Source organism: Procambarus clarkii, chromosome 26, assembly GCF_040958095.1.
Source record: "Procambarus clarkii isolate CNS0578487 chromosome 26, FALCON_Pclarkii_2.0, whole genome shotgun sequence".
NCBI classification, from domain to species: domain Eukaryota; kingdom Metazoa; phylum Arthropoda; class Malacostraca; order Decapoda; family Cambaridae; genus Procambarus; species Procambarus clarkii.
This window is the reverse complement of record NC_091175.1, coordinates 38,586,456-38,614,160: the sequence shown is the minus strand read 5'-3', so window position 1 is coordinate 38,614,160 and position 27,705 is coordinate 38,586,456. Positions and strand designations below refer to the sequence as shown.

The window sequence follows — 27,705 nt, the reverse complement described above, 5'->3', positions numbered from 1 at the left end:
GTATGCAGGGGAGACTGGAGAGTGTTGGCAGGGAGGCCAGGGGTTGGGAAGGGAGGGGAGCCGGGGGGGAAGGGAGGGGGTAAGAAGTTTGGAGAGGGGGAACTTGGAAGGGCATGGGAGCGGAAACAGGAAGGACCTGGGGTAGGGGTTGGGGAAGAATATGAGCATGAGCGGGAACATAGGGGGCCTGGGGTCAGGGAACATGGGGAGCATGGTCTGAGGAGGAACATCTTCTCCACACCTCCCGATTGGATCCTTCTGGTTCCTGTACTCCTACAATTATAACTGAAAATTCCAGGATTGATCTGACATAAGTGGTATACAGGACCCTGAGCGAATCCTTACATAAGTTTCTAAAGGCAATTCTTATGTTGGCCAGTCTAGCAAATGCTGCTGAGGATATCCTTTTGATGTGGGAGTATGGGGACAGGTTCGATCAACCCCCCAGATCCTTCTCTCTATTTGACTCTTGTAGGATTTCACCTCCCAGATGGTACCTTGTGTTCAGCCTTCGCCTCCCTTCACCTAATTTCATTTTTTTGCACTTTCCTGAGTTGAACTTTAGTAGCCATATTTTATACCACTCCTCCACCCTGTCCAGGTCGTCCTGAAGTATCTGTCTTGATTCTTCTCATAAATTTTGCATCATCAGCAAACATTGAGAGGAATGAGTCTATAGCCTCTGGAAGATCGTTTACATATATTAGAAACCGGATGGGTCCAAGTACAGAGCCCTGTGGGACTCCGCTGGTGACATCTCCCCACTCTGATGTCTTTCCCCCTCACAGTTATTCGCTATCTCCTGTTGCTTATCCACTCCCTTCTTCACTGGAGCACCTTACCTTTTACTCCTGCCTGCTGCTCCAACTCTCGTGACACCCTTTTATGGGGTACCGTGTCAAAAGGTTTCTGACAGTCCAAGAAAATGCAGTCTGCCCATCCTTCTCTTATTGCCTAAATTGTGTTGCTTGGTCATAGAATTCCATTTACCCTGTGATTCACGATTTACTATCTCTGAACCCATGCTGGTGGTGTGTTACAAAGCTATTTTTCTCCAGATGCTCTACGAGCCTTTTCTCCACGATCTTCTCCATCACCTTGCATGGTATACAAGTTCGGGAAACTGGCCTGTAATTCAGTGCCTCTTGCCTATCACCCTTTTTGTATATTGAGACTACATTGGCTGTCTTCCAGCTTTCTGGTAGGTCTCCTGTTTCCAGTGACCTGTTATACACGATAGAGAGAGGTACGCTTAGTGCTTCTGCACCTTCTTTTAGTATCCACGGTGAGATTCTGTCAGGCTCAACAGCCTTTGTCACATTCATCTCCAACAGATTTCTTTTGGCTTCATCACAGGTGAGGTCAAAATCCTCCAATGTTACTTGGATTGCCTCCTCCTCATTTAGCGCAAGGGCTTCTCCTTGTTCTTTTGTGAAGACCTCCTGGAATCACTTGTTGAGTACTTCACACACCTTCTTGTCATTCTCCGCATATCTATTCTCACCTTTTCTCAGTTTCATCACTTGTTCCTTTAGCGCTGTTTTCTTCATGATGTGGTTGTGGAGCAGCTATGGTTAGGTCTTAGCTTTACTCGTGATGTCATTTTCATACTGTCTCTCTGCTTCTCTCCTCACTCTGAGGTACTCATTTCTTGCCCTCTGGTATCTCTCCCTGCCCTCTGGTGTTTTGTTATTCCTAAAGTTTCTCCATGTTCTTTTACTCACTTGCTTCGCTACCTTACATTCCTGGGTTGAACCATTGATTCTTCTGTTGCTTTTCGCTTTTCTCCTTTTGCACCGGGATAAATCTATCTGCAGCTTCCTGGCATTTCTGGGTGACATAGTCCATCATATCCTGTACATTATTCTCTCTGAGTTCTGTTTCCGATGGTATTTCCCTTAAGAAGTTCCTCATCTGATCATATTTTCCTCTTCGGTATTTCAGTCTTTTCCCTTCTGGTCCCATCCTTGGATAGGTTATCCCTATCTCCAGCAGATACTCAAATGCCAATACACTGTGGTCACTCATTCCATGGGGGCTTCAAATTTGACTTATCTTATTTCTGACTCATTCAAGGTGAATATCAGGTCGAGTCTAGCCGGTTTGTCATTGCCTTTCATTCTGGTGGGTTCCTTGACATGTTAGTTCAGAACGTTCCTTGTTGCCATTTCCAAGAGTTTAGCTTTCCATGTACCTGCGCCTCCATGTGGGTCCCCATTCTCCCAGTCTATCTTTCCATGGTTGAAATCGCCCATGATTAAGAGTCTGGAGTCATTCCTGCAGGCAACTGAATCTGTTCTCTCTATTATATTATTGGTTGTCATGTTGTTCCTATCAAACTCCTGTCTGAGTCTTCTGTCATTTATTGGATGGTTGTAAATGACTGCCACTATTATCTTCGGTCCACCCATTGTTATAGTTCCTGTTATGTAATCTCTGAATCCGTCACAACCTGGAATTTCCATCTCATCAAAGCTCCAGTCCTTCCTTACCAGCAGGGCCACTCCTCCACCTCCTCCCCCTCTCCCTTTCTTTCCTTACTATATAGTAGTCCTTTGGAAACACAGCATCTGTTATGACTCCTGACAATTTTGTTTCCGTGAGTACTATTATATCTGGGTTTTCTTCCTGCACCCTTTCCGCCAGTTTGTTTGCCTTATTGGTAATCCCATCGATGTTTGAGTACATTACCTTGAAGCTCACTTTCCTATATCCATTTACACACTCCCTCCCTCCCTACAAGTGTAGGAAATTGATCCATGGGTATTTCTACTTGGGTAGGCTCCTTCTCCTGTAAGAAAGTTACCAGGGGTTCAGGGGGAGGTGAGGAGGGGAATAAACGGCTTAAGTCTTGTCCAGGCCTGCTTGGGACAGGAAGAAGTCCTGAGGGGGGGGGGGGAAGGAGTGCTTGGGGTTGGGGGGCAGGGATTGCTTGGGGTGAAGGCATACCTCCAGTGGTGTAGTTAACAGGGGTTTGGGGGGGAGGAGGGAGGTGGATGGAGGGCCTAGGTCTTTCCTAGGCCTGCTTGTGGCAGGAAGAAGACCAGGGGATGGGAGGGTAGGGGATAGTCGGGGTAAGGGGGGGAAAGAGGATTTGGGTGATATGGAAGGGATTGTGTAGGGGCAAGGAGGGATTTGAGCTTGGGGTCCAGGGGAGCCCTATGGGGGGTGGTGGGCTAAGTTGTTGCATTCCCTTCTGGGGTTCCTGAACTGCTGAGTATGGGTTCCCTACTTCCCTCTGGGAGTGCTGGGAGAGAGGCTGATCCCTGGCTCCCTTCCCTCTCCCTGCACCTTTTCCTTGCATCTGCTGCCCTTATTATCTTGTCCCTGGTCATGTCCCTCTGAAGGTATACTTCTCTGTAATTCATTGCATTTTCAGTTTGTTCTTCTTTACTAGGATGTTCTCTTTGGTGACCTCGTTCCTGAAAACTACCCTGATCAATCTATTTTTGTCTTTGTTGTACTGGCCAATCCGGAAAAACTGTTCTATGTCTCGTTCAGTCCCTTCCATTCCTATCTCCTTTAGTATCCCCTAAATACTAGTATTAGTATACTAGTATTAGTATATTTAGTTACTGCTTTCATTACAACTTCCTTGACTGTGGACATGACGTCTGGGGTCTACAGTATTTCAGCAAAGGTGGCACCCATTGTATTTCAGCAAAGGTGGCCAGAGTCTGAGTAGGGTCTGTTTTTAGTTTTTTTATCTCCTCAAGTGCTGCACTTAGTTCCTTCTGCAATTTACTTATAGTTTCCTGCATGTCCTTCATTTCCTCCCTGATTTCGCTAAATGTCCGAGCAGTAAATTCCATGTATGGGTCTTCCTGTTCCTCTCCACCAACTATGGACTGTTTTTTTACCATCCTGCTTAACCTGTGTTTGTGGTTGTGTGTTTGTGTGTGTTTGTGTGTAGTGAGTGTGTGTTTAATGGGTGTGCGTGTATTTGTGAGTGTACTCACCTAATTGTGCTTGCGGGGATGAGCTCTGGCTCTTTGGTCCCGCCTCTCAACCGTCAGTCAACTGGTGTACAGGTTCCTAAGCCTACTGGGCTCTATCATATCTACACTTGAAACTGTGTCTGGAGTCAGCCTCCACCACATCACTGCCTAATGCATTCTATTTGTCAATTAATATGACACTAAAAAAGTTCTTACTTATATCTCTGTGGCTCATTTGGGCACTCAGTTTCCACCTGTGTCCCCTGGTGCGTGTGCCTCTTGTGTTAAAAAGCCTGTCTTTATCTACCCTATCAATTCCCTTGAGAATCTTGAATGTGGTGATCATGTCCCCCCTAACTCTTCTGTCTTCCAGCGAAGTGAGGTTTAATTCTCGTAGTCTCTCCTCGTAGCTCATACCTCTCAGCTCAGGTACAAGTCTGGTGGCAAACCTTTGAACCTTTCCCAGTTTAGTCTTATCCTTGACTAGATATGGACTCCATGCTGGGGCTGCATACGCTAAGATTGGCCTGACATATGTGGTATACAAAGTTCTGAATAATTCCTTACACAAGTTTCTGAATGCCGTTCTTATGTTGGCCAGCCTGGCATATGCCGCTGAAGTTATCCTCTTGATATGGGCTGCAGGGGTCAGGTCTGGCGTGATGTCAACCCCTAAGTCTTTTTCTCTCTCTGACTTTTGAAGAATTTCATCTCCCAGATGATACCTAGTATCTGGCCTCCTGCTCCCTACACCTATCTTCATTACATTGCATTTGCCTGGGTTAAACTCTAACAACCATTTGTTCGACCATTCCTTCAGCTTGTCTAGGTCTTCTTGAAGCCTCAAGCAGTCCTCCTCTGTCTTAATCCTTCTCATAATTTTGGCATCGTCAGCAAACATTGAGAGAAATGAATCTATACCCTCCGGGAGATAATTTACATATATCAGAAACAAGATAGGACCGAGTACAGAGCCCTGTTGGACTCCACTGGTGACTTCACGCCAATCTGAGGTCTCACCCCTCACCGTAACTCTCTGCTTCCTATTGCTTAAGTACTCCTTTATCCACTGGAGCACCTTACCGGCTACACCTGCCTGTCTCTCCAGCTTATGTACCAGCCTCTTATGCGGTACTGTGTCAAAGGCTTTCCGACAATCCAAGAAAATGCAGTCCGTCCAGCCTTCTCTTTCTTGCTTAATCTTTGTCACCTGGTCGTAGAATTCTATTAGGCCAGTCAGGCAAGATTTACCCTCCCTGAACCCATGTTGGCGATTTGTCACGAAGTCCCTTCTCTCCAGATATGTTACTAGGATTTTTCTCACGATCTCCATCACCTTGCATGGTATACAATTCAAGGACACTGGCCTATAGTTCAGTGCCTCTTGCCTGTCGCCCTTTTTGTGTGTGTGAAAGTGAGTGTTTATGGGTGTGTATGTTTATTGGTATGTGAGTGTGTGTGTAGTTGGTGAATGTGTGTAGTGAGTGAATATGTGTGTATGCGTGCGTGTGTGTGTGTGTGTGCGTGTGTGTGTGCATGTGTGTGTGTGTGTGCACGCGCGCGTGTGTGTGTGTGCGCGCGCGCCTGTGTGTGTACTCACCTAGTTGTACTCACCTAGTTGTGTTTGCGGGGGTTGAGCTCTGGCTCTTTGGTCCCGCCTCTCAACCGTCAATCAACAGGTGTACATTCAGGGCACTCAGTTTCCACCTGTGTCCCCTTGTGCGTGTGCCCCTTGTGTTATATAGGCTGTCTTTATCTACCCTATCAATTCCCTTGAGAATCTTGAATGTGGTGATCATGCCCCCCCTAACTCTTCTGTCTTCCAGCGAAGTGAGGTTTAATTCCCGTAGTCTCTCCTCGTAGCTCATACCTCTCAGCTCGGGTACTAGTTTGGTGGCAAACCTTTGAACCTTTTCCAGTTTAGTCTTATCATTGACTAGATATGGACTCCATGCTGGGGCTGCATACTCCAGGATTGGCCTGACATATGTGGTATACAAAGTTCTGAATGATTCTTTACACAAGTTTCTGAATGCCGTTCGTATGTTGGCCAGCCTGGCATATGCCGCTAATGTTATCCTCTTGATATGGGCTGCAGGAGACAGGTCTGACGTGATATCAACCCCCAAATCTTTTTCTTCCTCTGACTCCTGAAGAATTTCCTCTCCCAGATGATACCTTGTATCTGGCCTCCTGCCCCTACACCTATCTTCATTACATTACATTTGGTTGGGTTAAACTCTAACAATCATTTGTTTGACCATTCCTTCACCTTATCTAGGTCTTCTTGAAGCCTCAAACAGTCCTCTTCTGTCTTAATCCTTCTCATAATTTTGGCATCGTCCGCAAACATTGAGTGAAATGAATCTATACCCTCCGGGAGATAATTTACATGTATCAGAAATAAGATAGGACCGAGTACAGAGCCCTGTGGGACTCCACTGGTGACTTCACGCCAATCGGAGGTCTCACCCCTCACTGTAACTCTCTGCTTCCTATTGCTTAGATACTCCCTTATCAACTGGAGCACCTTACCAGCTACACCTGCCTGTCTCTCCAGCTTATGTACCAGCCTCTTATGCGGTACTGTGTCAAAGGCTTTCCGACAATCCAAGAAAATGCAGTCCGCCTAGCCCTCTCTTTCTTGCTTAATCTTTGTCACCTGGTCGTAGAATTCTATTAAGCCAGCCAGGCAAGATTTACCCTCCCTGAACCCATGTTGGCGATTTGTCACGAAGTCCCTTCTCTCCAGATGTGATACTAGGTGTTTTCTCACGATCTTCTCCATCACCTTGCATGGTATACAAGGACACTGGCCTGTAGTTCAGTGCCTCTTGCCTGTCGCCCATTTTGTATATTGGGAACACATTCGCTGTCTTCCATATTTCTGGTGGGTCTCCTGTCTCCAGTGACCTACTATACACTATGGAGAGTGGCAAGCAAAGTGTCTCTGCACACTCTTTCAGTACTCATGGCGAGAGCCCTTCTGGACTAACAGCCTTTCTAACATCCAGATCCAGCAGGTGTCTCTTGACCTCCTCTCTCGTAATTTCGAACCCTTCCAAGGCCACCTGGTTTACTTCCCTTTCTCCAGTGACCTCACCTTGTTCTGTTGTGAAAACCTCCTGGAACCTCTTGTTGAGTTCTTCACACACCTCTTTGTCATTCTCGGTATACCTGTCCTCGCCTGTTCTAAGTTTCACTACCTGTTCTTTCACTGTTGTTTTCCTTCTGATGTGACTGTGGAGTAGCTTTGGTTCGGTCTTGGCTTTGTTTGCTATATCATTTTCATAACTTTTCTCTGCTTCTTTTCTCACCCTGACATACTCATTCCTGGTTCTCTGGTATCTCTCTCTCTCTGCTTTCTGGTGTTCTGTTATTCCGGAAGTTCCTCCACGCCCCTTTGTTCAGTTTCTTTGCTTCCATACATGCCCTATTATACCATGGATTCTTCTTTTGCTTCTCGGATTTTTCCTTTTGGGCCGGGATGTATCTGCTTACTGCCTCCTGACACTTTTGGGTGACATAGTCCATCATATCTTGTACAGACTTATCTCTGAGGTCTGTGTCCCAAGGTATTTCCCTTAGCAAGCTTCTCATCTCCTCATAATTTTCCTTTCAGTATGCCAGCCTTTTGTTCCCTAGTTCTTTTTTTGGGGAGATAATTCCTAGCTCTACCAGGTACTCAAAGTTCAATACACTGTGATCACTCATTCCCAAGAGTGCTTCCATCTTGACTTCCCTTATATCCCACTCATTTAGGGTAAATATCAAATCAAGCATTGCTGATTCATCCTCTCCTCTCATTCTTGTTGGTTCCTTAATGTGCTGGCTTAGAAAGTTTCTTGTTGCCACGTCCAGCAGCTTAGCTATCCATGTTTCTTGTCCTCTATGCGGGTCTCTGTTCTCCCAATCTATCTTCCTATGGTTGAAGTCTCCCATGATTAGTAGTCCAGATCCATTCCTGTTAGCAACAGAAGCTGCTTTCTCTATTATGGTGGCCATGTTGTTTCTATCATATTCCTGTCTGGGTCTTCTGTCATTTGGTGGTGGATTATATATGACTACGACTATAATTTTATGCCCTCCAGTTGTTATTGTACCTGTTAAGTAGTCACTGAAACCTTCACATCCATGAGCAACCAACTCCTCAAAATCCCAGCCTTTTCTTACCAGCAGGGCTACACCACCACCACCACCACCACCTCTTCCTTCTCTCTCTTTCCTCATAACATAATAGTCCTGTGGGAACACTGCATTTGTTATGGTTTTCGTTAGCTATGTTTCTGTGAGAGCTATTATGTCTGGGTTTTCCTCTAGTACCCATTCTCCAAGTTCATTTGCTTTATTTGTGATTCCATCTATGTTAGTGTACATTGCCTTGAGGTTCACTTTCTTCTGTCCATTCTCAAATCTCCTCCTTGGTGAGTGTTCTGCTGTTGGGGGAAGCTGTTCCATGGGTGTGAGGATTTGTGAGGTGGATAACAAGGTTGCAGAGGATACTGGGATGAGGGGTGGAGGGTTAAGTGAAGTGGGAGGGACCGGGAGGGTATGGGGTGAAAAGGGAGGGAGGACAGGAAGGAAAGGGGGGGGAGGGGGGACTCGGCGAGAGGAGGGGAGGAGTAAAAAGGTGGGGATTGGGTGTGAGGGGAGGGAGATTTGGCTGGGTATTAGAGTGGGGACAGGGAGGGTTTGGGGTAGGGGGGTTTTCTATGCAGAGGAGGGTTGTGGGGTTGCCCTCCCTGCTGGTGTTACTGGGTAGCTGGTTGTAGGTTCCCCCCTCGTCTCTGGGGGTGATGTGTTGGGAGCTGTGATTTCCTGGTTTTCCCCTCTCGCCCTGCGCTTCTTCCTTGCTTCTGCCGCCATGGCCCTCTCCTCCCTCGTCATGTCCCTCTGGAGGAATACTTTTTTTAATTCTCCCACATGTTGCAGGTGGCTATGCCTTGTTAGAATCATCTCCTTTGTGTTCTCGTTTGCAAACACTATCTTTAACTGTGTGTGTGTGCGTGCGTGCGTGTGTGTGTGTGGGGAAGAGGTGTCTCCTTGATTGTGTTCCACCCGTGTTAAAGAGTTTGTCTTGTCAATTCCTCTGAGAATTTTGTAGGTGGTTATTATGTCTGCCATTACTCTTCTGTCTTCTAGGGACGTGAATTTCAGCCTCTTTAGCCTTTCCTCGTAGCTCATACCTCTCAGTTCCTGAACGATTCTAGTGGCATACCGCTGAATCTTCTCTAACTTTGTCATGTGTTTAACTAGGTATGGACTCCAAGCTGGAGCTGCATATTCCAGGATTGGTCTGACATAAATGGTATACCGGGTCTTGAACGATTTCTTACATAAGTTTCTAAAGGCAGTTCTTATGTTGGCCAGTCTAGCATATGCTGCTGAGGATATACTTTTGCTGTGAACCTCTGGGGACAGGTTCGGTGAGATATCAACCCCCAGATCTTTCTCTCTAATTGACTCATGTAGGATTTCACCTACCAGATGGTATCTTGTGTTCAGCCTTCTGCTCCCTTCGCCTAATTTCATTACTTTGTACTTGCCTGAGTTGAACTTTAGTAGCCATTTTCTAGACCATTCCTCCAGCCTGTCCAGGTCGTCCTGTAGTCTCTGTCAATCATCATCTGTCTTGATTCTTCTCATAATTTTTGCATCATCAGCAACATTGAGAGGAATGAGTCTATAGCCTCTGGAAGATCGTTTACTTATATTAGAAACGGATGGGTCCAAGTACAGAGCCCTGTGGGACTTCGCTGGTGACATCTCGCCACTCTGATGTCTCCCCCCCTCACAGTTACTCGCTGTCTCCCCCCCTCACAGTTACTCGCTGTTTCCTGTTGCTTAGATACTCCCTTATCCACTGGAGCACCTTCCCTTTTACTCCTCCCTGTTGCTCCAACTTTCGTAACAGCCTTTTATGGGGTACTGTGTCAAAAGCTTTCTGACATTCCAAGAAAATGCAGTTTGCTCTGTCTGCAGCCTGAGACAGGGACTCAGTACACACTACAGGGACTCTAGAAGTTCGGTGGTCGTTGGGTGGACTCTCCTCCCAAGTTGGGTGGAGAGAAGTTGAGTGGTGGTCGTTGTGTCAACTTCTACAGGCACACTATATATATATATTATGTTAACAATTAATTATTTTTTATTAATTAATTAAAATTAAAAATAATTAATAAATTTAATTAACAAATTAAATATAAATAGATCAAGTATATAGTGAGTATCATGTGTAGTGAGCTCCTATAGCGTTAGATCAGTTTAGGAAAAAATATGGTTGAGTGGCAGCAACATCAGTGCCATACCGTGGGAAAATTCAGCCAGGTCGGGCTAACTTGTTAGTATGGAGTTGTGAGGCGGATATAGCAATCACAGTAAACAATCCCCCAAAGTGTGTGCACCTTGTAGAAAGTATGCTATGTTGTATATGCTGATTGATGGTCAGTGAGAAGTACAGGAAGAATAGCATATCAGGACCATGTGGGGACAACGATGATGAGGAGCAGCAGGAGAGGACTATCGACCTAAACCCCATCATATGGACACAACCTCAAACTCATCTAGTAATGTGCTTGCTTGGGGTGAGCTGGTGGAAAGTACCCCTCCTCTCTAGGTCATCAATAAGGTGTACCAAGTGATTTAAAATAATTAATTTGAAATATAACTATATCCTAGTCATTTAGAATCCAAAGTATAGAGGATAGGCTACATCCCTGTGATTCTGGTGGGTAAGGCAGACGGGTCAACTGGACCACACCACCCTACTCCTCTCCCTCTTTTCCCCCACCCCTTACACACACAAAAACATACACACGCACACTCCACCCATCATAGGGCTTTTCACATCTAAGTGACTAGTGATCAACTAGTGGCTTACCTACCCTCTCTTACTCTCCTCGTCCCTGCACTTGCCCATTTTTCCTTCTCCCTCACTGGACCGTCTCCCTCCCTCACTCTCCCTATATGTATCTTTAACTTCCCCTCCCTCACTCACTCCCTCCTACCCTCCTTCCTTCCTTCAGTCATTCCTTCCTGCCCGCCCTCCCACCTCCCCCCCCACACACACGCACACACACACACACACACACACACACACACACACACACACACACACACACACACACACACACACACACACACACACACACACACACACATACACACACACACACACACACACACACACACACACACACACACGCACACACACACACACACACACACACGTAAGCAAGGCTAAGACCCAACCCAAATTTCTTCACAGCTACATCTGGAGAAAGACAACAGTGAAGGAACAGGTAATGAAACTGAGGATAGGGGCAGACAGATTTACTACAAACGACAAAGAAGTGTGCGAGGAACCCAATGTGAAATTCCAGGGAGTCTTCACATTAGAGCAAGGAGAAGTTCCAAGGATAAGAGAAGGAATAATTAACCAGGCACCACTAGAGGAATTTGAGATTACCAGTGAAGATGTAAGGAAGCTTTTGCTAGAGTTGGATATGACAAAAGCTATTGGCTCGGATGGAATATCACCATGGATACTAAAGGAAGGAGCAGAAGCCCTGTGCCTACCACTCTCCATGGTGTATAACAAATCACTGGTAACAGATGAACTGCCAGGAATTTGGAAGGCGGCAAATGTAGTTTAGGAGGTACTGAACTACAGGCCAGTGTTCCTAACTTGCATACCATGCAAGCTAATGGTGAAAATTGTGCGAAAAAAGCTAGTTGAACATCTGGAGTGAAGGAACTTTGTGTCACAACACCAACATGGTTTCAGGGATGGCAAGTCATGCCTCACAGAATTAATTGAATTCTACGATCTGGCAACAAGAATCAGACAAGAGAGGGATGGGCAGACTGCATATTTTTGGAATGCCAGAAAGCCTTTGACACAGTGCCACACCAGAGACTATTGCGAGAGCTGAATATGCATGCAGAAATGAAAGGGAAGTTACTCCATTGGATAAGGGAGTATCTAAGTAACAGAAGGCTGTGCAGTGTGATGTCTCAGATTGGCAAGACGTCACCAGTGGGGTCCTACAGGGTTCAGTCCTTGGACCTATACTTTTTCTTATATATGTAAATGATCTTCAGATGGTAAAGAATCATTCCTCTCATTTTTTGCTGATGATGCAAAAATTATGAGGAGGATTAAGACGGAGGAGGTTATCTTGAGATGATTTCGGGGCTTAGTGTCCCCGCGGCTAGGTCCTCGACCAGGCATCAACCCCCAGGAAGCAGCCTGTGACAGCTGACTAACTCCCAGGAACCTGTTTACTGCTAGGTAACAGAGGCATCAGGGTGAAAGAAACTCTGCCCATTGTTTCCCGTCGGCGCCCGGGATCGACCCCGGGACCACAGGATCACAAATCAAGTGTTCTGTCCGCTTAACCGCCGGCACCCTAAAGACAGGGAACCCGTGACAGCTGACTAACTCCCAGGTACCTATTTACTGCTAGGTAACAGGGGAATCAGGGTGAAAGAAACTCTACCCATTGTTTCTCGCCGGCGCCATGGATCGAACCCGGGTCCACAGGATCAGCCATCCAGTGTTCTGTCTGCTCAGCCGCCGGCTTCCCTTAAGGAAGACAGTATGAGACTACAAGATGACCTATACATACTGCATGAATGGTTCAATCAATGGCTACTAAAGTTCAACCCGAGTATATGTAAGGTAATGAAACTAGGCAGTGGAAACAGGAAGCCAGACACAGAATAGGAGATGAGGTTCTTCATGAAACGTACAGAGAGAAGGATCTAGGAGTTGATATCACACCAACCCTGTCTCCTGAAGCCCACATCAAAAGAATAACATCTGCGGTGTATGTGAGGCTGACTAACATCAGAACAGCCTTCAGGAACCTGTGTAAGGAATCATTCTGAATCTTGTATACCACATATGTAAGACCAATCCTGGAGTATCCGACCCCAGCATGGAGCCGGAACCTTGTCAAGCACAAGGCGAAGATTGAAAAAGTTCAGAGATATGCCACTTGGCTAGTCCCAGAACTAAGAGGCATGAGTTACAAAGAAAGGCTGCGAGAAATGCACCTCACGACACTAGAAGACAGAAGAGTTAGGGGAGGCATGATCACTACCTACAGAATTCTCAGAGGAATTGACAGGGTAGATAAAGATAAACTGTTTAACACGGGTGGTACACAAAAATGGGACACAGGTGGAAACTGAGTGCCCAAATGAGCCACAGAGACGTTAGAAAGAACTTTTTTCAGTGTCAGAGTAGTTAACAGATGGAATGCATTAGGCAGTCATGTGGTGGAGACCAACTCCATATACAGTTCCATATGTAGATATGATAGAGCCCATAAAGCTCAGGTATCTGTACATCAGTTGATTGACAGTTGAGAGGCAGGACCAAAGAACCACAGCTCAACCCCCGCAAGCACAATCAGTTGAGTACAGTTAGGTGAGTACTCACACACACACACACACACACACACACACACACACACACACACACACACACACACACACACACAAACACACACACCCACAACGACAAGGAAGTATGTGAGAAACTTAATAAGAAATTCAAGGAGGTCTTCAACTTAGAGCAAGGAGAAATTCCAGAGATAAGAGAGGGAATAGTTAACCAGGAACCACTGGAAGAGTTTGAGATTACCAGCGGGGAAGTAAGGAAGTGCTTACTAGAGTTGGATGTGACAAAGGTTATAGGCCCAGATGGAATCTTCCCCTTGGAAACTAAAGGAAGGAGCAGACGAACTGTGCCTGCCACTCTCCATAGTGTATAGCAAATCACTGGCAACAGGGGAACTGCCAGAAATTTGGAAAGCAGCTAACGTAGTCCCGATATACAAGAAAGGGGATAGACAGGAGGCACTGAACTACAGGCTAGTGTCCCTAACCTGCATACAATGCAAGCTGATGGAGAAGATTGTGCGAAGAAAGCTAGTGGGACATCTGGAGCGAAGGAACTTTGTAACACAGCATCAACATGGGTTCAGGGATGGCAAGTCCTGCCTCACAGGGTTACTTGAATTCTACGACCAGGCAACAAAAATCAGTCAAGAAAGAGTAGGGTGGGCAGACTACATATTTTTGAATTCCCAGAAAGACTTTGATACAGTACCACACAAGAGGCTAGTGAAAAAGTTGGAGAAGCAGGCTGGAGTGAAAGGGAAGGTACTCAATTGGATAAAGGAGTACCTAAGCAACAGGAGACAACGAGTCAATGTGAGGGGTGAGGTCTCTGATTGGCGAGACGTTACAAGTGGAGTCCCGCAGGGGTCAGTCCTTGGTCCTATACTGTTTCTGATACATGTGAATGATCTCCCAGAGGGTATAGACTCGTTTCTCTCAATGTTTGCTGATGATGCAAAAATTATGAGGAGGATTGAAACAGAGGATGAATGTAGGAGGCTAAAAGATGACCTAGACAGACTGAATGAATGGTCCAACAAATGGCTGCTAAAGTTCAACCTAAGTAAATGCAAAGTTATGAAACTAGGCGGTGGAAACAGGAGGCCAGACACAGGATACAGAATAGGAGATGAAGTACTTAATGAAACGGATAGAGAGAAAGATCTAGTAGTTGATATCACACCAAACCTGTCTCCTGAAGCCCACATAAAAATAATTACGTCTGCGGCATATGCGAGGCTGGCTAACATCAGAACAGCCTTCAGGAACCTGCGTAAGGAGTCGTTCAGAATCTTGTATACCACATATGTAAGACCAAACCTGGAGTCTGCGGCCCCAGTAGGAAACCCGTACCTTGTCAAACACAAGACGAAGCTGGAAAAAGTTCAAAGATATGCCACTAGACTAGTCTCAGAATTAAGAGGCATGAGTTACGAGGAAAGACTGCGGGAAATACGCCTTACGACACTGAAAGACAGAAGAGTAAGGGGAGACATGAGCACTACCTACAATATCCTCAGGGGAATCGACACGGGTAGACAAGGATAAACTATTCAACACTGTTGGTACGCGAACAAGGGGACACAGGTGGAAACTGAGTACCCACATGAGCCACAGGGACGTTAGAAAGAAGTTTTTCAGTGTCAGAGTAGTTAACAGATGGAATGCATTGGGCAGTGATGTGGTGGAGGCTGACTCCATACACAGTTTCAAATGTAGATATGACAGAGCTCAGTAGGCTCAGGAATCTGTACACCAGTTGATTGTCAGTTGAGAGGCGGGACCAAAGACAGACAGACAGACACACACACACACACACACACACACACACACACACACACACACACACACACACACACACACACACACACACACACACACACACACACACACACACACACACACACACACACACACACACACACACACACACACACACACACACACACACACACACACACACACACACACACACACACACACACACACACACACACACACACACACACACACACACACACACACACACACACACACACACACACACACACACACACACACATATATACAGTTAATATATCAGTTAACCCACTAGGATGAGAGGAAACGATGAACCAGCGAGACTCGACCTAGTCTTCACTTTGAATGACTCCGACATAAGGGAAATTTTCTTTGAGGTCCCAGTAGGAATGAGTGATCACAGTATACTGACGTTTGAGTATCTTGTCGAAGAAGGGCTAAAGTACTCGAGAAAGGGAACTGAAAGCAAAAGGCTAGCATTCCGTAAGGGAAATTACGAGGCGATAAGAAAATTCCTAACGGATATAACATGGGAATCAGAGCTAAGGGGAAAGACAGCCCAAGACATGATGGAATACATCACGCAGAAGTGCAAGGAGGCAGCAGAAAAGTTTATCCCGGCCCAAAAGTTAAAACATGAAATGCAGATGAGAAACCGATGGTTTAATCAGAGATGTAAGCTAGCTAAGCAACAAAGTAAAAGAGCATGAAGAAACTATAGAAATAACAGGACACGTGAGAGCAGAGAAGGTTACCAGAGAGCCAGGAATGAATACGTCAAGGTGAGAAGAGAGGCAGAAGGGCAATATGAAAATGACATACCAAGCAAGGCTAAGACCCAACCCAAATTTCTTCACAGTCACATCAGGAGAAAGACAACAGTGAAGTAACAGGTAATGAAACTGAGGATAAGGGCAGACAGATTCACTACAAACGACAAAGAAGTGTGCAAGGAACTCAATGTGAAATTCCAGGGAGTCTTCACATTAGAGCAAGGAGAAGTTCCAGAGATAAGAGAAGGAATAATTAACCAGGCACCACTAGAGGAATTTCAGATTACCAGTAGAGATGTAAGGAAGCTTTTGCTAGAGTTGGATGTGACAAAGGATATAGGCCCAGATGGAATATCACCCTGGATACTAAAGGAAGGAGCAGAAGCACTGTGCCTGCCACTCTCAATGGTGTATAACAAATCGCTGGTAACAGGTGAAGTGACAGAAATTTTGAAGGTGGCTAACGTGGTGCCGATATACAAGAACGGGGATAGACAGGAGGCACTGAACTACAGGCCAGTGTCACTAACCTGCATACCATGCAAGCTAATGGAGAAAATTGTGCGAAAAAAGCTAATCGAACATCTGGAGTGAAGGAACTTTGTGACACAACATCAACATGGTTTCAGGATTGGCAAGTCATGCCTCACAGGATTAATTGAATTCTACGATCAGGCAACAAGAATCAGACAAGAAAGAGAGGGATGGGCAGACTGCATATTTTTGGATTTCCAGAAAGCCTTTGAGACAGTGCCACACCAGAGACTAGTGCTCCAGTCTCTGGACACAGGATACTCCATTAGATAAAGGAGTACCTAAGTAACAGAAGGCAGCGAGTCACTGTGCGGGGTGAGGTCTAAGATTGGCGAGACGTCACCAGTGGGGTCTCGCGGAGTTCAGTCCTTGGATCCATACTGTCTCTTATATATGTAAAAGATCTTCCAGATGGTATAGAATCATTCCTCTCATTGTTTGCTGATGATGCAAAAATTATGAGGAGAATTAAGTCGGAGGAAGATAGTATGAGACTACAATATGACCATAGGCAGGCTGCATGAATGGTCCAACAATGGCTACTAAAGTTCAACCCGAGTAAATGTAAGGTAATGAAACTAGGCAGTGGAAACAAGAGGCCAGACACAGGATACATAATGGGACATGAAGTCCTTCATGAAATGTACAGAGAGAAGGATCTAGGAGTTGATATCACACCAACCCTGTCTCCTGAAGCTCACATCAAAAGAATAACATCTGCGGCGCATTCGAAGCTGGCTAACATCAGAACTGCCTTCAGGAACCTGTGTAAGGAATCATTCAGAACCTTATATACCACATATGTAAGCCCAGTCCTGGACTATGCTGCCCCAGCATGGAGCCCGTACCATGTCAAGCACAAGGCGCAGCTTGAAAAAGATCAGAGATATGCCACTAGGCTCGTCCTAGAACTAAGAGGCATGAGTTACGAGGAAGGGCTGCAATAAATGCACCTCACGACACTAGACGACAGAAGAGGAAGGAGAGACATAATCACTACCTACAAAATTCTCAGAGGAATTAACAGGGTAGATACAGATAAACTGTTTAACACGGGTGATACGCGAACAAGGGGACACAGGTGGAAACTGAGTACCCACATGAATCACAGAGACGTTACAAGGAACTTTTTCAGTGTCAGAGTAGTTAACGGATGGAATGCATTAGGCAGTGATGTGGTGGAGGCTGACTCCATACACAGTTTCAAATGTAGATATGATAGAGCCCAGTAGGCTCAGGAACCTGTACACCAGTTGATTGACAGTTGAGAGGCGGGACCAAAGAGGCAAAGTTCAACCCCCTCAAGCACAAATAGGTGAGTACACACACTCACACCCAAGTTGGGTGGAGAGAGAAGTTGAGAGGTGGTCGTTGTGTCAACTTTTACAGGCACACAACAGGTGTGTAGAGTACACACTACACGGATAGGGACAGTTATCACACTTCACACCCACTACACTGGGACTTTCGGTCCCTGAAAATGCAGTCTGTGTGTGTGTGTACTCACCTAGTTATACAGCACAACTAGGTGAGTACACACACACACACACACACACACACACACACACACACACACACACACACACACACACACTGCATTTTCAGGGACTGAACGCCCAAGTGTAGTGGGTGAATGTGTAGTGGGTGTGTAGTGTGTCTGGAGTCCCTATCCTATATATATATATATATATGTGTGTGTGTGTGTGTGTGTGTGTGTGTGTGTGTGTGTGTGTGTGTGTGTGTGTGTGTGTGTGTGTGTGTGTGTGTGTGTGTGTGTGTGTGTGTGTGTGTGTGTGTGTGTGTGTGTGTATCACGAAAATAAACACGTGATTAAAAATGTGACATTGTCAGACCACGGAGGAAAATTGAAACAGGAATTTCCTTAAGTACTTTCGCATATTAATACATCAGAAGGAGTCTGTCTGTGTCTGACAATGTCATATATATATATATATATATATATATATATATATATATATATATATATATATATATATATATATATATATATATATATATATATATATATATATGTCGTACCTAGTAGCCAGAATGCACTTCTCAGCCTACTATGCAAGGCCCGATTTGCCTAATAAGCCAAGTTTTCATGAATTAATTGTTTTTCAACTACCTAACCTACCTAACCTAACCTAACCTAACTTTTTCGGCTACCTAACCTAACCTAACCTATAGAGACAGGTTAGGTTAGGTTAGGTAGGGTTGGTTAGGTTCGGCCATATATCTACGTTAATTTTAACTCCAATAAAAAAAAATTGACCTCATACATTATGAAATGGGTAGCTTTATCATTTCATAAGAAAAAAAATAGAGAAAATATATTAATTCATGAAAACTTGGCTTATTAGGCAAATCGGGCCTTGCATAGTAAGCCGAGAAGTGCGTTCTGGCTATTAGGTACGACATATATATATATATAGTTACGATAATCTCCTTCAAGAGAGATTTGGCCTGCTCTTTCCTATCGTCATGTTATTTCAGTACATCTAAATCATGTAGATACTACAAGCAAGTGTAGTACATATTGTGTAAAATACGTTTCTGCTAAGCGCATACGTATCAGACACTTGCTCTCCACCTCCCCCCCCCTCCACCTTCGTCGATCACCAAACCACCACTTCCAGCCAGCACGCGTCCCATTGTTGAATCGTCTTCTGCACTCCACTTCAGCGCCATCTACATAGCCGATGACTGAGCGTGCACCAGCCATTGGATTTAGAACATTCTGTGCTCTCAAAGCTGACACACCTATCTAATATACGCTCTGTGTAATAGTTCATGTGTTTAGCCAGCAAATATTTTCAGCACCTGTTAATTCATTTTTTGTCTTTATTCATTGTAGACTAACGTAACCACTGTTTTATTTTATGTCATTTTTTTACTTTATAATCTTGTTTAATTGCACTGTACATAGCCAAGGGATTATCTTTGTTCATATTTGTTTTCAAGTTAATTAAAGTTTCGTTGTTCATACTATTTGTTTTGCGTGTTTTCCCTTACTTTACCACAGGAGGCAACAGCCACGCAGTCAACTTTTTTTTTTGTAAATGTGATTGGCATTGACACCAGCCATTAGGAGAACTGCCGAACACCTACACTTCTTTTTTCCATCAATATATATATATATATATATATATATATATATATATATATATATATATATATATATATACATATATATATATATATCTTCCCTTGTAGCCTCGAAACATTCTGAAGCATCTCGGGCACGTTGGCGACCGGTCATTAGAAGCCGGATGGTCAGGATGGGCATCCATCGTGCTGACAGGGGTCAACACGTCACCACAATGGCTATTTCAAAGTTGACGGATGCCAAGGCCGAAAACCCGTGACAGGGGCTGACGACCTTCGGGAACGCCCTTCCCGCACTGTCCACGACAGCCGGGCCCTTACTGCGGGTCAACTGAAGGGCTGCAGTAAGGAGGGAGGCCTCAACGTCTGCAGAACCAGGAGTACAACGGGGAGGTGTTGAGGACTTCACACAACCGCTGCGCGCAAGTTGTGCACTATGCACTCTCAATATATCACTTTCATTCAGATTTCTCGGATCGAGGACACCACTAAGAGAGTCATAGTTACTCCCAATATATATATACTCACTCCCAGTATATATATATATATATATATATATATATATATATATATATATATATATATATTATATATATTATATATATATATATATATATATAATGTGAAATACATATATACTCACTATATACTTGATCACTGGGTTTGTGCACACTTCAGTGACAAGAAACGATGTTTCTTGTCTGTGTAACCCTTAATGTCTCGAGATAAATGACGTTAGTTCGTTGACGCCCTACTGACACGTGTGTCTCTCACGACTCACTGTGTGTGTGTATTCACCTATTTGTGAGGCCCACCTCTCAGTTGTCAATCAATCAAGTGTTACTAACGACTAACTAATCCCCCCCCCCGCCCCCACACACACAAAGGAACCAGCCCGTAGCAGCTGTCTAACTCCTTGGTACCTATGTACTGCTAGGTAACAGGAGCATCTGGGTTAAGGAAACTCTGTCCATCTCTCTCCACCGGGTGCGGGGATCGAACCCCGGTCCCTAGGTCCACGAGTCTAGAGCGCTATCCACTCGGCCACCCAGTCCCCTTGTGTGTGTGTGTGTGTGTGTGTGTGTGTGTGTATGTGTAATCAGTAATGTAATCATGGTTTTCTAATAATTAAATTTTTAACATTTATTTCAGATAAATTTTGGGTGGTTGACCTGCAGAAGAACGGCACTGGAGCCATATGGGGTGACGGGACCCAGTACGGGGACACTGAGCTCGGTCTGAACTTCCCACTAGTCACGGATCAGAGTCCCAACGTCAGCGTCTATGTTCGGTATAATTCCAGGCTGGATGATTTCTTTAATAATTACCAGGTGAATGTTCTGTGTCAGGCCAACCCACTGGGTTTGAACTGGTAACTCCTGGTAATATAAGGCTGAGATGAACGGAGGTAACTTACAGTAACATGAGAGATAGGTGGAACATGAAGGTAACTTGACAGACAGAAGGCAAATGGAGGTAACCTATGGTAACCTGAGGGCAGGAGGAGGATGGTGGTAACTTGAAGGACAGGAAAAGGTTGGCGGTAACTTGAGGGATAGGACGAGGATGGAGGTAAGAAGTAATCACTTCAGATGGATTGCATAATGAAAATAATAAACGTTATGCTATCCATATGTAAGAGCTCCATATTTGTCACATATATAAACCGATTATAAGAAGGAAATTTAGGCAGTTACTGCAAATAAAGCCTAGAGTGGCAGTGACGGCCACTTCCCCAAACGCTACCGTGAACTTCACTCTGTTTACAGACTGTGAGCTAGGAAATGCTACAGGTTTAAGTAGTTGACATCAATATATTTCTTCGGTGACTTTAGAGGCAATTAAATTAATTCCAATATTTTAATAGTCATCACAGAAAACAAATATATTCAGACATGTTTCAGGAAAAGTTTGGCATTTTATTTATACAGACAGAACAACACCATATTAAGTCTATGACAACAATGACACCCAATTCAGCTTATTTTTCATAGCTGTAAACTTTACACTCATCTATTACAGAATGTACAGACTGACTCACTTTGTGATCGAAAATTGCTTGAAAATGTAAGGCAGTTAAACTTAAGTTTTAATTTTTGTAAGATATTTGACCTACATTCAGAGAAATATATGAAGTAATAATACAAGAAGTAATAAAACCACATTAGCAACCTTCCATGACTCCAGCACTCTGCTGGTTTGAGGCTTACTATTTCTTTAATATCATCCTTGCTGGTAACTACTAACCTAGTCAACCTGTCCTCTTCCTCAACAATATAAACTTGTTCGGCTGAAACGATAATGTAAAGTTCTTCTTTAGTAAATACAGAGATAAAATATTTTTTAAAATACTACTCACTTTTTCGTCATTATCAGTTATCTTACCTCTCTGTTTTTAATCAGCCTATCATTTCCCCAATCTTTGCTCGATATAACTGAGAAACCTTTAGGATATGTTTTTGCTTGCCCTGATATGCAAACTTTATAGTTTCTTTCTGCCTTCCTTACCTTTTTTTTTCAACTTTTCTAACCAATTGGACGAATTCTTGTTCTATACTGATTCCCCATTTTTAATTCTTTTGCACAAAACATTCTTTTTACCTGTCAGGTTCTTCAGATCCGTTGTATAAATTTCAGGTCATTATTATTCCAATTAATAGACAGGATCGCTTGACTGATTTAAGCGTAGGTTAGACATATATGAGTGTGTTTGGGTGGATATAATATGGAGCTGCCTGGAATGGGCCAATTGGCCTTCTTCAGTTTCTTTGATTGTAATGTTCTTATCTTTTTATGAAGTGATTGAGAGTCTTTTTTCCGTGTTCATTTCCCTTCCGATTTTAGTATCCTCGGCAAATTTGTAAAAGTTGGTGCTCAAACTAAATCTAAAAATCTATATATAAATTATAAATAACAGAGTTCCCAGTGCAGATCACTAAGGTACTCCGCATCCAAAACTTCCCACTCTGAATTAACTTCATTTGTACTAATTCCTTATATCCTTTGGTATAACCATTCGGAAATTCAATTTATGATATCACTCCCCCCCCCCCCCCCCCCAATACCGTGAGCCTCTTTCATTTTATTCACTTTTTCATATCTCACGGAATCTAAAGTTTTGTTAAAGTGAAGGTACAAAACTTCACAATCCTTTCCCTTATCAAGTGTCTCAATTAGGTTGACGTGGAATGTTAGCAAATTTGCCAAACATGAACCATGCTATTTACTATATATTTATATATGGTGATCAAGATGAACACAAATCCCTTTGCAATAGGTTTATTCCCATTTAAGAAAACAAGATAAGAATTAAGGCAACTGCAAAACGCCTATTAGCTCATACAATTAAAAAATTGAACAGGAAAAATATTCAGAAAAAGCCACATAAATGTTACGAGACGATCTTGATAGACTACAAATTTTAAATTTTAAAAGATAGACTACAAATTTGACTAAGATTTGAAGCTTAATTTCAGTTGTGAGAAATGAACTATAATAATAATAATAATAGAGATGTCAGATATCATAAGCACAATGTCCTCCTCTGAACCTGGCTGGACATCTGTTATTGAAGCAGGCTGGATGTCTGTCAATGAAGCAGGCTGGATGTCTGTCAATGAAGCAGGCTGGATGTCTGTCAATGAAGCAGGCTGGATGTCTGTCAATGAAGCAGGCTGGATGTCTGTCAATGAAGCAGGCTGGATGTCTGTCAATGAAGCAGGCTGGATGTCTGTCAATGAAGCAGGCTGGATGTCTGTCAATGAAGCAGGCTGGATGTCTATCAATGAAGCAGGCTGGATGTCTGTCAATGAAGCAGGCTGGATGTCTATCAATGAAGCAGACTGGATGAACAAATCTGCAAGGGCCGTGACGAGGATTCGAACCTGCGTCCGGGAGCATCCCAGACACTGCCTTAATCGACTGAGCTACGACAGGGTAAAAGGGTTGAAACCGAAGTTCTACTGAACTTACTGTATCCCGTAGCCTCTCCGAGGCACAAACCAGGCTTTTACACAACCCCCCCCCCCCTGCACCCGAGCTATGTCAATAGGCCGTTCTCCCTCTTCGCCCTTACATCATCACACACAGAGATCACACTAACGTGATGCATCAAATGAACAAATCATCAAATAGTGTGATCTCTGTGTGTGATGATGTAAGGGCGAAGAGGGAGAACGGCCTATTGACATAGCTCGGGTGCAGGGAAGGGGGGTTGTGTAAAAGCCTGGTTTGTGCCTCGGAGAGGCTACGGGATACAGTAAGTTCAGTAGAACTTCGGTTTCAACCCTTGTACCCTGTCGTAGCTCAGTCTATTAAGGCAGTGTCTGGGGTGCTCTCGGACGCAGGTTCGAATCCTCGTCACGACAGGGAGTCGGTCGGCCGAGCGGACAGCACACTGGACTTGTGATCCTGTGGTCCTGGGTTCGATCCCAGGCGCCGGCGAGAAACAATGGGCAGTTTCTTTCACCCTATGCCCCTGTTACCTAGCAGTAAAAATAGGTACCTGGGTGTTAGTCAGCTGTCACGGGCTGCTTCCTGGGGGTGGAGGCCTGGTCGAGGACCGGGCCGCGGGGACACTAAAAAGCCCCGAAATCATCTCAAGATAACCTCTCAAGATATAACGGCCCTTGTGGATTTGTTCATTTGATGCATCACGTTAGTGTGATCTCTGTGTGTGAAGCAGGCTAGATGTCTGTCAATGAAGCAGGCTGCGTTTCTCTCACTGAAGCACGCTGGAAATAGGGATTTACTTTGCTTACTGATGCAACCTGACCTGCCTTCTTGGAACAGTCTGGACCTGAAATACTGAAGCAGTCTGGACTCGGGTTTGCACGCAATATACTGAAGGATGCTGGAAGCAACCTAATAAACATGGCTGGACGTAACCTACTGAAACAGGCTGGAATCTGGGCCTTTCGTAGATTACTAAAGCAGGTGTGACGTAACATACAGAAGCAGGTGTGACGTAACATACTGAAGCAGGTGTTACGTAACATACAGAAGCAGGTGTGACGTAACATACAGAAGCAGGTGAGACGTAACATACAGAAGCAGGTGTGACGTAACATACTGAAGCAGGTGTTACGTAACATACAGAAGCAGGTGTGACGTAACATACAGAAGCAGGTGTGACGTAACATACAGAAGCAGGTGTGACGTAACATACAGAAGCAGGTGTGACGTAACATACTGAAGCAGGTGTGACGTAACATACTGAAGCAGGTGTGACGTAACATACTGAAGCAGGTGTGACGTAACATACTGAAGCAGGTATGACGTAACATACTGAAGCAGGTGTGACGTAACTTACTGAAGCAGGTGTGACGTAACTTACTGAAGCAGGTGTGACGTAACTTACTGAAGCAGGTGTGACGTAACATACTGAAGCAGGTGTGACGTAACATACTGAAGCAGGTGTGACGTAACATACAGAAGCAGGTGTGACGTAACATCCTGAAGTAGGTGTGACGTAACATACTGAAGCAAGTGTGACGTAACATACTGAAGCAGGTATGACGTAACATACTGAAGCAGGTGTGACGTAACATACTGAAGCAGGTGTGACGTAACTTACTGAAGCAGGTGTGACGTAACATACTGATGCAGGTGTGACGTAACATACAGAAGCAGGTGTGACGTAACATACAGAAGCAGGTGTGACGTAACATACAGAAGCAGGTGTGACGTAACATACTGAAGCAGGTGTGACGTAACATACAGAAGCAGGTGTGACGTAACATACTGAAGCAGGTGTGACGTAACATACAGAAGCAGGTGTGACGTAACATACAGAAGCAGGTGTGACGTAACATACTGAAGCAGGTGTTACGTAACATACAGAAGCAGGTGTGACGTAACATACAGAAGCAGGTGTGACGTAACATACAGAAGCAGGTGTGACGTAACATACAGAAGCAGGTGTGACGTAACATACAGAAGCAGGTGTGACGTAACATACTGAAGCAGGTGTTACGTAACATACAGAAGCAGGTGTGACGTAACATACGGAAGCAGGTATGACGTAACATACAGAAGCAGGTGTGACGTAACATACAGAAGCAGGTATGACGTAACATACTGAAGCAGGTATGACGTAACATACTGAAGCAGGTATGACGTAACATACTGAAGCAGGTGTGACGTAACATCCTGAAGTAGGTGTGACGTAACTTACTGAAGCAGGTGTGACGTAACATACTGAAGCAGGTATGACGTAACATACTAAAGCAGGTGTGACGTAACTTACTGAAGCAGGTGTGACGTAACTTACTGAAGCAGGTGTGACGTAACATACTGAAGCAGGTGTAACGTAACTTACTGAAGCAGGTGTGACGTAACATACTGAAGCAGGTGTGACGTAACATACTGAAGCAGGTGTGACGTAACATACTGAAGCAGGCGTGACGTAACATACTGAAGCAGGTGTGACGTAACATACTGAAGCAGGTGTGACGTAACATACTGAAGCAGGTATGACGTAACATACTGAAGCAGGTGTGACGTAACTTACTGAAGCAGGTGTGACGTAACTTACTGAAGCAGGTGTGACGTAACTTACTGAAGCAGGTGTGACGTAACATACTGAAGCAGGTGTGACGTAACATACTAAAGCAGGTGTGACGTAACATACAGAAGCAGGTGTGACGTAACATCCTGAAGTAGGTGTGACGTAACATACTGAAGCAAGTGTGACGTAACATACTGAAGCAGGTATGACGTAACATACTGAAGCAGGTGTGACGTAACATACTGAAGCAGGTGTGACGTAACTTACTGAAGCAGGTGTGACGTAACATACTGATGCAGGTGTGACGTAACATACAGAAGCAGGTGTGACGTAACATACAGAAGCAGGTGTGACGTAACATACAGAAGCAGGTGTGACGTAACATACTGAAGCAGGTGTGACGTAACATACAGAAGCAGGTGTGACGTAACATACTGAAGCAGGTGTGACGTAACATACAGAAGCAGGTGTGACGTAACATACAGAAGCAGGTGTGACGTAACATACTGAAGCAGGTGTTACGTAACATACAGAAGCAGGTGTGACGTAACATACAGAAGCAGGTGTGACGTAACATACAGAAGCAGGTGTGACGTAACATACAGAAGCAGGTGTGACGTAACATACAGAAGCAGGTGTGACGTAACATACTGAAGCAGGTGTTACGTAACATACAGAAGCAGGTGTGACGTAACATACGGAAGCAGGTATGACGTAACATACAGAAGCAGGTGTGACGTAACATACAGAAGCAGGTATGACGTAACATACTGAAGCAGGTATGACGTAACATACTGAAGCAGGTATGACGTAACATACTGAAGCAGGTGTGACGTAACATCCTGAAGTAGGTGTGACGTAACTTACTGAAGCAGGTGTGACGTAACATACTGAAGCAGGTATGACGTAACTTACTGAAGAAGGTGTGACGTAACTTACTGAAGCAGGTGTGACGTAACTTACTGAAGCAGGTGTGACGTAACATACTGAAGCAGGTGTAACGTAACTTACTGAAGCAGGTGTGACGTAACATACTGAAGCAGGTGTGACGTAACATACTGAAGCAGGTGTGACGTAACATACTGAAGCAGGTGTGACGTAACATACTGAAGCAGGTGTGACGTAACATACTGAAGCAGGTATGACGTAACATTCTGAAGCAGGTGTGACGTAACTTACTGAAGCAGGTGTGACGTAACTTACTGAAGCAGGTGTGACGTAACTTACTGAAGCAGGTGTGACGTAACATACTGAAGCAGGTGTGACGTAACATACTGAAGCAGGTGTGACGTAACATACAGAAGCAGGTGTGACGTAACATCCTGAAGTAGGTGTGACGTAACATACTGAAGCAAGTGTGACGTAACATACTGAAGCAGGTATGACGTAACATACTGAAGCAGGTATGTCGTAACATACTGAAGCAAGTGTGACGTAACTTACTGAACCAGGTGTGACGTAACATACTGAAGCAGGTGTGACATAACTTACTGAAGCAGGTGTGATGTAACATACTGAAGCAGGTGTGACATAACATACTGAAGCAGGTGTGACGTAACTTACTGAAGCAGGTGTGACGTAACATACTGAAGTAGGTGTGACGTAACTTACTGAAGCAGGTGCAACGTAGCAT

The 27,705-nt window shown here is 44.5% G+C and overlaps 1 protein-coding gene across 1 annotated transcript in view; it reads left to right on the top strand.

The window, feature by feature from the left end:
* The window catches only part of LOC138368781 (uncharacterized), a 293,909-nt gene extending 271,547 nt beyond the window's left edge, over positions 1-22,362 (top strand). The window contains exon 4 of the mRNA XM_069331480.1: positions 20,717-22,362. Within this exon, the coding sequence (XP_069187581.1) occupies positions 20,717-20,940 (224 nt within the window). The 3' untranslated portion in view covers positions 20,941-22,362. The remainder of the gene's footprint in view (positions 1-20,716) is intronic.
* Positions 22,363-27,705: the final 5,343 nt, after the last annotated feature.